General features: G+C 42.5%; 1 protein-coding gene across 1 annotated transcript in view; it reads right to left on the bottom strand.

Annotated features, from left to right (window-relative positions):
• Nucleotides 1–1,052: 1,052 nt before the first annotated feature.
• Nucleotides 1,053–12,960, bottom strand: part of LSAMP (limbic system associated membrane protein) — a gene marked incomplete at its 5' end in the record, with an annotated part of 239,036 nt that continues 227,128 nt past the window's right edge. Inside the window, one exon of the mRNA XM_083612064.1 lies at nucleotides 1,053–6,824. Coding sequence (XP_083468190.1) covers nucleotides 6,727–6,824 — 98 coding nt within the window. The 3' untranslated portion in view covers nucleotides 1,053–6,726. The remainder of the gene's footprint in view (nucleotides 6,825–12,960) is intronic.

Here is a 12,960-nt window from a genome sequence, read left to right on the forward strand (position 1 = left end):
GACTGGGACTCCTATGAGGACTCCAAGGCTGTCCTTATAGCACATTTACCACTCCTGATTGCTCCCAGGACTCATCATTTTAAACAACAGTTACTAGGGATGGAGCTTTAAATCACAGGGAAAAGAGCCATGGGTGCTCTTGAGTTGCAAAAGTCGCTAGAAAGTGAATTTTCCCTTCATTTTTGGGCTGGTAAAATAGCATCTTTTCACAGTAAAATTATCCAGATTCTGAAAAATGCTAAAAGTAAATTGTGGGCTTATTTCAGAAGGCCATATTACAGAAGGACCACTTTGCTATAGCAAAGTGAAGGGGGAAAGTGATCTTCTGACAACTTTTTTGCATGAAAAAAATGGATTGCAAACCAGCCACTAGGGATGAGGAAATGGAATTTGTATCCTTGGCCAGGGACCAAGCCACAATGGTAGACAAGTATATCCAAGCACCCTTTTCTCTTCCTCTCCCCCCTACCACCCTGCTCCTAGGTAAATGTTTTCCCTCACTTTTCCAATGTTGCTACAAATAATAAAATAAAATAAAATAGGGATATTATAATTGAATTGTCGAGGGATAATCTTATTTGATGAGCATATAAACCGAGAGTGATGTAGAACTCTGTGTATGAGGTCTGAAATCCACTGAAAGAACCTATCTGGAACTGTTAGGAATAAAGGTAAAGGTAAAGGTACCCCTGCCCGTACGGGCCAGTCGTGTCCGACTCTAGGGTTGTGCGCCCATCTCACTTAAGAGGCCGGGGGCCAGCGCTGTCCAGAGACACTTCCAGGTCACGTGGCCAGTGTGACGAAGCTGCTCTGGCGAGCCGGCACCAGTGCAGCACACGGAAACGCCGTTTACCTTCCCGCTATAAAGCGGTACCTATTTATCTACTTGCACTTAATTGTGCTTTCGAGCTGCTAGGTGGGCATACAAGCGTTTAATTTGGGAGGGACAGACCTCAAGAGTTCAATATCGCTTCTTCTCCCTTCTTCAATGGCAAGTACCTCACTGGAGAAGCTCAGTTTGAGAAAAGGGAGGACAGTGAAGGAGCTTGCAGTTTCTTTAAAAAAATTATTATTAAAGAAACCTTCTATTTAGGGTGCTTTGTCCCAGAATTTTCCTTCATTGTGATGGATGTTTCTCAGAAAGAAGGGAAGTAAGTGTGTGTGTGTGTATTTGGATCCCCCGCCCCCGATCCTACATTTCCAGCTGGAATGAGCAAGGGGTTAAAACAGAACAATAATATATTTCTCACTTGAAACCCAGAGAGAAATCTACCCCCATCCCCAACTATTTTGTCTCATGTTCCTGGTATTCTGGACTTCCTTTTTTATTATGAAATGAATCCTTCCTGACTCCTATTTTCAGCTACTGAATCCCTATACTACTATTATTTGTTTTATTTATTTTGCTTATTCATCACCTTTCACAAAATTTTAGAAGGCAATGCACAATAACTAAAATACAAATTACAGATACAATTCTATCAGTTGTAGTGGATTCCTGCTATTGCGTTTTAAAAATTTGTATATTTCATATTTTGTGTGCATTATTTATTTCATTGAGACTTTTTGTATAAGGCAATTAATTTCTTAATGAACTAATTAATTATATAGGGAATCATATATCTGACTTCCGGCAAGTTTCAATACCAGTAGTGTTGGGAAGGATAAGTTGTTTCAGGTTTGAAAATAAAACTCTGGAACATTGACAAATTTCTCTTTAAAGCTCAGGGTAGAGGGGCATTTTACATGCAAATGTGCAATAAAATCCCAGCAGCTGCTTCTTGTATGGGGAAAAAAAAAAACAGATTCAGAAGGAGCAATTTGGAGTAGAGAACCAGTGGGGTACTCAACACTTCCCTCATCCATCACTTTCCCACTTAAAATCACATCCCCATAGTCATTTGCTCCTATGCAGTTACACATGTGTTTTTACTCTCATGATCATGGGTGGATTTCATTGCATGCATTTATATGTATAAGCCTGGCAAATAAACCCTATCCCTTGCTACTGGATATTTATGCCATTTCTGTAAACAGCATACTACCAAAAGCCATGGCAAGTGAGCCAACCCACAATCCAAGCAAAAGGAAGTGTTTTTGCTGGCGCAATTAAAACCAGCCCAAGTCACACACAGTGGCTTTTTTTCACCCAAACAGCTTCTCTCTCTCTCTCTCTCTCTCTCTCTCTCTCTCTCTCTCTCTCTCTCTCTCTCACACACACACACACACACACACACACAACCAGCACACCTTTTTGAAGTGTTGGCCAAATCACTAGCAGTACTTTTGTTCAGGCAGTTTTCAGAAAGCAGAACTTATGTGGAATAATCCATTTGGGATGATCCAGACTGGTGACCACAGTTGGCAAAGAACCTGCATGGTGACCTGTCAAGTCCACATGGTAGCTTCCTGCAGTAGTGGTCTGGGACACTTAGGTTGCAATCCTAAGGGTGTGTGTGTGAAATTAAATGTGGTTTAACTACTTCAGCCAATGCCCTACCAGGCTTTGCCAGAAGGATGGAAGTGAGGCACCTTTTATATTGCTCTGTTTCCAGACCTCAGGTTTGTTTGCTTGTTAGTTTAACATTTCTTTCCACTGTTTCCAAAGGGAGAGAAAGTGGGGAGAGAGGTTTAGAGACTCTTGGAAGTTGACTGGGAGGGCTCAGGATCCTTCAGACCCCGGTTGCTTCTCAGCACAACCCCTATTGGCCCTTTCAACACCGGAGCTCTGATATCAGTCGGGTCAGAGCACTGAAGGAGCCGGTGCTGTCAGAGAGGAAGGCTCATCCCACTCTGAATTGTCCTCTTTGATGTTGAATCTCTGTGTCAGAAGTCAGATGGGCAGATCTGAGTTATCTCATGTGATGCCCTCCTAGGGACCATAGGCTTTCAGCTTTACTTGCGAAACAAAAGGATGAGGAGCAATTTTCTATGTGAGTGACGAGGAAGCGCTCTCTTGCTCTCTCTGAAACTAAATTGTGGTTTGGAGATTCATTCTATCTGAGCAGCAGCAGCAGTTTTTGCCTTTTTGCAAGGCACACGATGTGTGCATGTGGGAAGGATTGCTTTGTAAATTTATTTCTCATCAGACCCATTCCACTGTAGCAAAATTCAGTGTTGGGTATTCCCCAAGAGCTGAATGCTCTCTCCTGTCTGTATCTCACCTTCCAACCACCCCTTACTTCTCTGTTCTGCTTCCTACCTTTACAGAATACTAACTGTCTAACAGTAAATTGCAAGTCTTGGAAGGATGGTACTGAGAAGCCTGGATGGCTGCTTAATTGACTGCCTGAGTCTGCCCCAAACTGCAGACCTCAGCGAAAATAAATCGCTAAAGCAGCAGGAGCGGATTCTGCCATGCTGTTGATCAAGGTGAGAGCTGTCTTGCTGTGTGGGCATGGAGCTACGGGGAGCTTTTTGTAAACGGCTGGTACTCATTATAGTAAAAGGAAGGACTTAATGCATGTGTGAGAGCATGCATACACACATGTACACACACACACACACAGACACACACACACAGACACTTTAGATCTGTATTTCCAAACCGTAAATGACCACTTTTGCTAATACAGGAATTGCATTACAGGTTAGAACCACTCAGCTTCTACAACTGCTGATGGCACAGTTTAGTTATACTGATTTGAAATGATTGAGAAAAGGAGATATTTGTTGCTTAGCAATTCAGTGGAATGAAAACTATGGATGTGGAACTGGGCAATTTAGAAGAGTAGATTTCCCTTATGCAGTTCCTGCATCCCTCCCACTGCATCCTTGTAGATGAGGAATCTACAATTCCCCAAAGAGAAATAAGCATTTATATCAATCTTAGTGTTGTTTTTCAGAACCCACCCCTTTTTATGGATAAACTGAGACCATGCAGTTGGATTGCACTTGTGAGGTCTAACCAAATCTGTGGCTGGGGCAAAAGGCTGGTACTTTTACCACGGGTTTGACAATAAGCTATGAAGGACACTCGTTTTCCTTTAATCAACGCATGACATGGGCATATTATATTCATGTTATATTCCTGCTGCCAGTTACACTTGCAATTTCTAAAAATTGCAGGCAGCCTCTTTGGGCCAGGAATTCATAAGTAGTTCAGCTTACCCTTTCTGAGATATTTGGCACCAGGAATGGGAATTACAGGCAACTGTTAGTTTCATATCTGCCCAATTTTCAATGACAAACCAGTGCAAGTAAAGTACTGAAATAAACAAAGGTGACTCAATTACTGAAAGATAAGGTTCCAACTCACACCAGGGATGCACAGACCCCTCTTAGTGATCTGGCTTGAGACACACAATCTCTTCTCCATCTCCATCTGCAATTTATAATGAGCGTCCAATTAATCTCCTGCACTTGGATTACTTCTGTGGTAGGAATGCCAAAAGCCAAGCACAGTAAAAAATAAAAGAGAAAAAGTTTACACTAAAACAATCAAGTGGATAGTAGTTGCCTGTCAAACCTTTTTCAAACTTCCTTTTGCAAGGAGACCTCTGCTCAGGTTTTGGGAGATGGCTTACCTAAGTTTCAAACCATAGAAACTTTGTAAGTGTATTTCTGGTTATTTGAAGGGTATAAAGTCCAAATGATGATAGTAACAGAAATACTTTCTGGCAGATTTCTATTTGTTTTTACCATAGTCATAAGAAAGTTGGCTTTATAGAATGGCTATGTACCGCTGAGTGTTGAGTACAGTGCACCTTCCTGAGATTTCTAATCAGAGGAAAAGAGAATGGAAAGCCGATCAGGCTCAGGGGTCATCATGGTTACTAACCACAAAATTAATAATTTTAGAACCATTGTGAGATAAAATCCCTAATGGAGAATGGTCACTCTATTGTTTTTTTTTTGCTTTCCTCTAGTCATCCTATGAAGTCTGAGATCTCCCAGTTACCAGGGTCACCTGACTTTGACCCTGCCTATTTCAGTCCACACACAGAAAAGATGCCCACCAGTGCAAGGTAAGCATAGCAAAAAGGCTGGAGGATAAAGACCAAGGGATAGAGCAATGCTAGGGCTTTGTGTAGCCAAGCTACACATGCTGTAAGTAGCAGTGGCTGGTGCAATATAATTTGCACCTACAGCAGGGTTTCCCAAACTTGGATCTCTAGCTGTTTTCAGACTACAGTTCCCATCAACCCTGACCACTGGTTCTGCTAGCTAGGGGTAATGGGAGTTGTAGTCCAACAGCAGCTGGAGACCCAAATTTGGGAAACTCTGATCTGCAGGCTGCAGCAGTCTTTCTTCAGGAACTCTTCTCTTTGTCCTGAAGTTAATCTCTCTGGCTTCCTAGACCTTCTGATGAACCTCTTGGATTCTGTTGATTTCCCTCATTTCTTTGACTCCAGACCACTGGTCTTTTGTGCACAGAGCCTGCTTGGCCTTGACCAAGCCACTCAGCAGATCCTGATGCTGCTTTGCCTAAGGGCAGTGGACAGAACAAGCCCTCTGGACAATGGGCTATGCAGTTACAAGAAATTTACCAAACATTTGTCCACACTGTGAGATGTAATAGATCTAATCTCATTCAACCCTCTCTCATTCCAGACTTTGACACCCTCAAATCTTCATATAATTCATTCAGCAGCCTCTTTGGGACTTGGCTATCTATGGCCTTGGAGGCTCGCCAGTCCTGCTCTGATAAAAGCAAACTGAAGAGTTAAACAGGGACAATATATACGTTCCATTTGAAAGCTACCATGATGAATTCAGCTGGAGAACAGGAGAAGGCTAAGGATCAGCTCCTCAAAACTGGGATCACAAAAAGAAGTTGAGGCAAAATTTTGCTGGGGAAGACTTTGCTCATGTCCTTGCTCCCCTGCGTTCACATCCAAGCTAATGTTTGAACTCATGTACACAGCAAGTCATTATCTACAGCATGATGAGCTTATGTACACAGGGGCTGCCCCCTTTGCATGCTTTTGAGAGAGAGACACGCACACAGATACACCCATGCCTGCCCGTCTGTGAACACACACACACTTATGAGAGAAAGCGAGGCCTGTTAAGAACAAGAGGGCAGATGAGTAATGTTGGTATGTTTCGGCATAATCAAAACATTGTGGGCTTCAGGTACAAAGGAAAATATGGGAGAGCTCAATAGGGGAAGCAGCAAACAAAGGACCACATGGAGTTTCTTCATGGGACACCAGTAGCTACAGAAATTTGCATCACTGTTTGCCGGAAATCTGAAAAGGTTAAGTATCAATTTAAGAAATAAGCATGCCAATCAAAATGTTGTGACTATCAACACCAAAGCAAAGGCCATCTCTTTCCAGGAAGGAAGGAAGAAAGGAAGGAAGGAAGGAAGGAAGGAAGGAAGGAAGGAAGGAAGGAAGGAAGAAATGATATGAGGGAATGGAGAGAATAACAATAATTTCATTGTTGATATTTCTTTTTTACAGCATCTTGGCATCCTTGGCAGGATCCAGTCTCCACAGAGTGATCCATCTAGACTTCCTTACTCCTGGGTGGTCAGTGACTTGACAGTTTGTTGGAATAAATGTTGCTGAATCTTCTTCACTGAAATTTTCCCCCTTTGTTGCGGTACACACATAAAATTGTGAAAGAAACTGTCCTTTCCCCCGTTCTCTCGCTCTCGCTCTCTCTCTTGCTCTGTCTCCTGTATGACACATATTTTTGTTTTGCTTTGTGTGTTGTTGTTCTTGTTGTTGCTGGGTTTTTAATATTTTTTTTCCTTTTTTTAAAATTCGGATGTTATTAACATTTGCTGAGTAGGCAGAGCACGGAAGCTGCCAAGAGCCACAGTGGTACGGCCAGACACATTGATCCATTGCCTGCTATCCCTGTACCAGGTCCTATGGGATGAGAGAAAGAAGACAAAAAATAGGGGGTGGGGGATTACATACAAACTATACAAGAAGAGAAATACAAAGGAAAAGCCACACTCTAGCAGATAAGGTCCGTCTCCCCTGCCCCTGTATTTTTTGTGTCTCCTGCCAGGAGAAATCAGAATGGGAGTAGTTAAGATTAAAGCATGGCAGCTCCATGTTTTAATATGTTGCTTTTATTATTTATTATTGTTTATTAAATTTGTTAGTCACTTTAACTTACCCAAGGCATCCCAAAAATGCCTTATAACCAATTCCAGAGATGAGCAGATATATGAAGGAGAGAGAAATGCTATTGGGTGGAATTTGACATGACAAATATTCCATATGCATATGCACTGTCACTTGCCAGACAGAACAACCCCCCTCTTCTTCCCACACATACTGTTCCAGGGGTTTTCAGACCAACTGAGGACTGGAGAACTGCATTGCAAAAACGGAAGTCCTTGCGCAGGGCTTCTGCTGATGGGGCTTGTCAAGTGAATCCTGTCCATTATCTCCTTTTGGAGTCCAACTCCTCAATATTTTGAGTTCAGATTTGTATCCACATATATTACAGTGGTACCTCAGTTTTTGAATGTAATCCGTTCCAGAAGACCGTTTGAGTTATGAAATGCTCGAAAACCAAAAACTCAATACGGAATACTCAATACGGAAAACTCAACATGAAAGCTGAGTGGCATGTTCGACTTCCGAAGCGTGTTTGGAAACCGAAGCATTTACTTCTGGGTTTATGGCATTGAAAAACCGAAATGTTTGTCAATGAAGATATCTGAAAACTGAGGTACCACTGTACACACACACACACACACACACACACACACACACACACAATGAATAGCCTGCCTGGCAAGGATTTTAGGAAAAGGACAACAATATGTTGCTTTTTAAAGCATAAGGCTATCTAATCTACCTACTTTCTATCTATATCTATATCTATATCTATCTATCTATCTATCTATCTATCTATCTATCTATCTATCTGGTATCTATATGCCAAATATGTACCATGTAAGATGACAGACACAACCTAGTTACTTTGAGATGGGAGGGCAAACCTCAGAATCATCTGTTTGTACTCATTCAGTGTTGTGTGACAGCTACTAAGAAATCCCTCAAATCCCCATAAGTCATGGATGGTGTAGCTAAGGCCCTGATCTTAGATCCGGAGCACAGGGGAGTAGGGGGTCATTGCAGTATGTAGGATGCAAGCTGTTCAAAGGATTTATAGATAAAAATGTTTTCCTCATATAAGTTTCATTATCACATGAATTAGGGACTTCATAGCTGTGCTTTCTAACCACAAGACAAGATTATCAGTTGCCCCACAGCTTTCTCCTAGAAAGCACACTCTTTACCTCGGAATTGGAACAAACAGCAATCCGCCTCCAGCATCACACTGAGTTGAAGAAGGTGGAGTTGGGATTGATACCTGTTTTTGCTGGTAACTGACAGTTTCTCCCACCAAGGAATGGATCACAAGCTACTGAAAAGGTTATCAGCCTCCCATTAGGACTGGTCCCCATTTCCTGTCAGAAAGTCATGTGGGGGGCAGAGGGAGAGACTGAGCAGTGGCTCTCTCTTTGAGGTTTTGTTCCCTCCTCCATTCCTTGGGAGGCAGTGTGGTCCACCTGTTTGCTCTCCCTGTGTGTGGTGGCCCTTGAATGCCAGGACTCGTTATAATTCTGCACATTGACGACCGTCTGCTTACAGCCAGACGCTGGCTCCTCCGGGGCAGATTCATCACAGCACTCTAATCAATAAAACATGGAACCAATCAGCAAATGCCTTCAGTCCCAGGGGAGGTTGCATAATTATTTATCTGGTAATCGGGAGGGGGAATTATTTCAATGTAACGTTTGTGCTACTGCAGGGCAAGACCTATGGGGAGGAGCAACAGGAATGCCAGCAAAGCTTTGATTTTTACAAGGGTGGGGGAAACGGAAGGCGCTCACTGCCGCAGCAACAAATAATGCAGAATCGCAACAGGACTATTAACTGCTAACACGACGGACGTCCTTTCATTCAGCTTCCCATTTGCTACTCTCCTGCCTGGAATGATCTCCAGGCAGAGATTCCGTTTGGTATTCCCTGTAGTGGCAGCTCTGTACACCCTGCAATATATGCCTGTGAGTCAGTTGACGTTGCATTTTTCATTATGTAAATACAATAGAATCCTTTGCTCCAACCTGAACCTCAGCTATTCTTGAAGACTCCTATTTAGTTTATCTCTTTCTAGGTAGAGAAATTGGGGCCAAACAAACACTCTATGAAGTGCTCTTCCCTGGTCTAACTTCCAAGATTGTATGCAGGAAGCCCTGCTCAGAAAAAAAGGATATTTGTTATTGATCAAGTATTTGGGTGGAGGAGCAGAGGACTAAATTAAACCCACTCCTGCCCCCTCCTCACAAAACAGCTGATCAGTAAGATTGCTGATAAACTCACAAGGATAGGAGCGCTGTCTTAGCTGCTGTACACATATACATTTGGATCAAAATCCTAGTTATGTGAATTCTACTGAAGGAAACTGCACCAATTCTACTGTTTGAAACTGCACCAAAATCCCTATTTTTCCTTAGCTAAAATGCTTTAACTTGAGCTCTTGAGCCAAAACCCAGCTGTATAAACAAGTGCTCAGAGCCCTCTCCTTTATCAGTTTGTGATGGCAAGGATGGCCTTGACTGTACCAGTAGAACAGGGAAGACACGTCTGTGGCTTATCTTATATCCTGACCACAAAGACGCACAGACCTAGTCTGGGAACAACGCCAGAGGGTGTTCTTGGAGATGGTGACCTCTTGCTCCAAGATAAGAGTAGGAACAGGAAGATCCTTTTATGGTCAGAAGTACAGGAAGGAATATCCTTTTATGGTTAAGAGTGCCGGAGCAGGAACATCTGTGATGTCAACCTGCATGTACAAGCTGATGTGGCTGGATTCCTGGGGAAGGGGGAGAGGGTGCCTGGAGAATATATATACTGCATGAAATTTCTCATTTCTTTGGACTTGCTGTGGACTGACCGTGCAAGTGCCTTTCTGCTGTTCCGGAGAGCAGAAATAAAGAACTCTTTCTCTGAACCAGCCCTCGGTGTCATTTGACTTCCTTCCTCCTGTCCGGGAGCAATGCAGACCCAATCGGTGAACTCCAATAAGGCTACACTACTACAGAGAATTCTACTTTTGGACAGGGAATGCTGCTACACCTTGACGATAGTGACAACTCAACACAGCAAATTACCCCACTCCCTTTTTTCGCAGGAGAGGATGACTGAAAAAATGCAATGCCACCGCACCACCTTCCAATCAGCTATCAGGCTAAGGTCAAGAAGCTGGTTTTGGTGCATAAGGCCCTTTACAGTTTGGGACTAGCATATGTGAAATACTGTCTCATCCCTTATATACCTAATTGATGTCTGAGTTCTGCAGGTGAGGCCCTCCTACAGATATAATCTTATCAGGAGGTCTACTCTACACAAGGTAGGAACTGGACTTCCGGCATTTTAGAGAGATCATAGACTCAGAAAAGGGTTTTTTTTCAGGCATGACATTCAGAGACATGTGTTTTAGGACATCAAGCAAGACCACAGACCTGAAAAGAAACATTTTTTGGAGGTGGAATCTTGTCCCAAAATCATGCTAGAGGAAGTAACTCCCAATGGCTGCTGTGTTTTCACAGGGGGAAAAATGGCATGTCCAATTTTTTCTGGGGCAGTTTACGAATATGCTAGTATTTGTTGTGTGGTGGATATTGTATAGTGTCATCAGTCCTTGAATTAACATTATTAATAATATAGTATTTGCTGAATAACAGACTGTGTGTATGCACATTTAAATTTCATTAGCCATCATAGAACTCAGTGGGGTATACAAGATGTTTCTAGGAGGTCTCCCATATAGACACTGACCAAGCGCAAAACTGCTGAGCTTTGGCAATGCGCCCTTAGACTATGCCTTGGGATCAACACACTTCTGTTTACGGTGCCACTGTGAGAATAGGATGCTGGATTAGACAGGCCTTTGGCCTGATCCTGCAGGGATCTTTCTATATGCTTCGTCCATTTCAGCATCTTCAACAAAATATGGTATCAAAGATCCTATGAATCAGAAATGCCTTGAGATGATTTTACAGTGTGAATTGGTTAATGTATTATCCTACACTAGCTTTTGAATATATATATTTTTTCCTGACACGTCTGCTTAGTATTTTGTATCTTTTCTGCCATCTTCATGTGGAGAGTGAGGGCCTCCACTCTCGGCTCAGGGACAGGGCAAACTAATTTTTCTTCTGGTGTGGTGATCTTTTATGTTAAGGTAATTTCACTCAGATGGATCCCTTGTGTGACCATGAGATGCTAAAATCACAGCAGCAGCAGCAGTTGGTGAGACAGTGCAGGTAGAGTAGCGTTGCACACCAGTTCCTCAAATACTGAGCATCGCTGCTAGTTCCTCAGAGAGGGAGGCGATGGGGAGGTCAGAGTGGTGCTGCATGGCCGTGGAGCCTATCCAACATAACTGCCACCATGCTTGCAGTGTACCCCCATTGCACTAAGTTCCAGTGTCTCGCTGCTCTCCATCTCAAGCACCATTAGCAACATTCAGTGTTTGGAACTCAGCTGATGCTGCCATACCCTTGCTGCTACACTGACCACTTCTGAGTCACAGATGCAAGCATGACCACTTCTGAATTATACACGTAAACTGGTGATGAATGGGATAGTGCTGCAGGTTAAGATACTCCCCCCCCCCCGCCGCCCACAAGTAAGCACATAACAACCAATTCCCTTGTGGTGTGCTTAAGTAGCCCCTTTCTGCATTCAATATGATACAAGCTGGCGCTGAATTCTTGGACCTATTTGTCCTGCAAGACTAAAATGGTATGAACAATTTTCAAACAGTATATATTGCAAGTATATATTGCAACACACATGCTGAGATTATTAACATTATTCCGACATTATTAAGCATGCCACCAACTGAGCTGGCATCTTTAAGATAAACATTGGGAAACCTATTTGAATATTCAAGAAACATACAAAATGTATAGAATGGATATTTTTTCCTCTCTGACTGCTCACTTTCTTTAAGTACACTTTTGCTTTCCAATGCTTTCATGGCTTATTGGAGTTAGTACTGAGTCAAGAAGATTTAGGGCATTTCCACGGGGCAGAACTGTGGACGCTACTTATAAATGCAACCTTTCCCCCCCCCTAACATCCACATGGCACCATCCTCATCAAAATGTCATCTCATTCTCTCCAAACCCCCTATTTAATCTGGAGTTATTGTTTCTGTGTTGCTGTTTTTTAATTTACCAGATTTTTGTTTGGAAATGGTACATCTGGATTAAATGGGGAAATAATATGGAGCGTTATTTTGATGCGGAATACATCAACTGGGTACTTACAAAACCTGCATACCTGAGCAGCACGGAAATCCCACCTGCACTATACCTTTAAAGAAGTATTATACTACATTAAACAGTCATGACTTCCACCAAAGAATCCTAGTTTGTTAGGGAGACCCCTATTCCCTTCACAGAACTACATTTCCCAGAGTTCCCTGGTAAGAGGGCTTGATTGTTAAAACTGTCCTGGGAATGTATAATGCAGATGGGGCCTAAGTCTACAGTAAGCTCCCCTAACAGTCAGTCATCATTCCAGTGGTCTAATAATTAACCCAAATCTGATTTAAGCCCTACTTTACCATAAAACATTACAAGAAATCAAGCTATTAGTTTTCAAATGTAAGTCTTCCACTCACACAGCTTTAGCCCTGAACCCATAGCTCTTGTACTTAACATGAGTCATGTCTTCTTATGAAATAGCAAAAAGCTTAAGAAACTGCGTGGAAAACAAAAAGCAACAGCATGAAATACAGTTTCTATAGGAGCGGCATGAATCAGTGTCCCAGAATGGATGCATGAATAGTTCTGCAAGGCTTCCTAGAAATTATGTCAGCATCTGTTCAAATTTCCTTCAATAGCCATCTCTGGTTCAAATAGAATTTTAAAATAAGAAACACAACTCCAATGCAAGCTACCCAGGACAGGGCCTACCATCTTGCAAGTCTTTGGTATCTTATACTGTAATGCAGTTATGGCAATGC

Source organism: Podarcis filfolensis, assembly GCF_964270895.1.
Source record: "Podarcis filfolensis genome assembly, chromosome: 4".
Classification (NCBI taxonomy): domain Eukaryota; kingdom Metazoa; phylum Chordata; class Lepidosauria; order Squamata; family Lacertidae; genus Podarcis; species Podarcis filfolensis.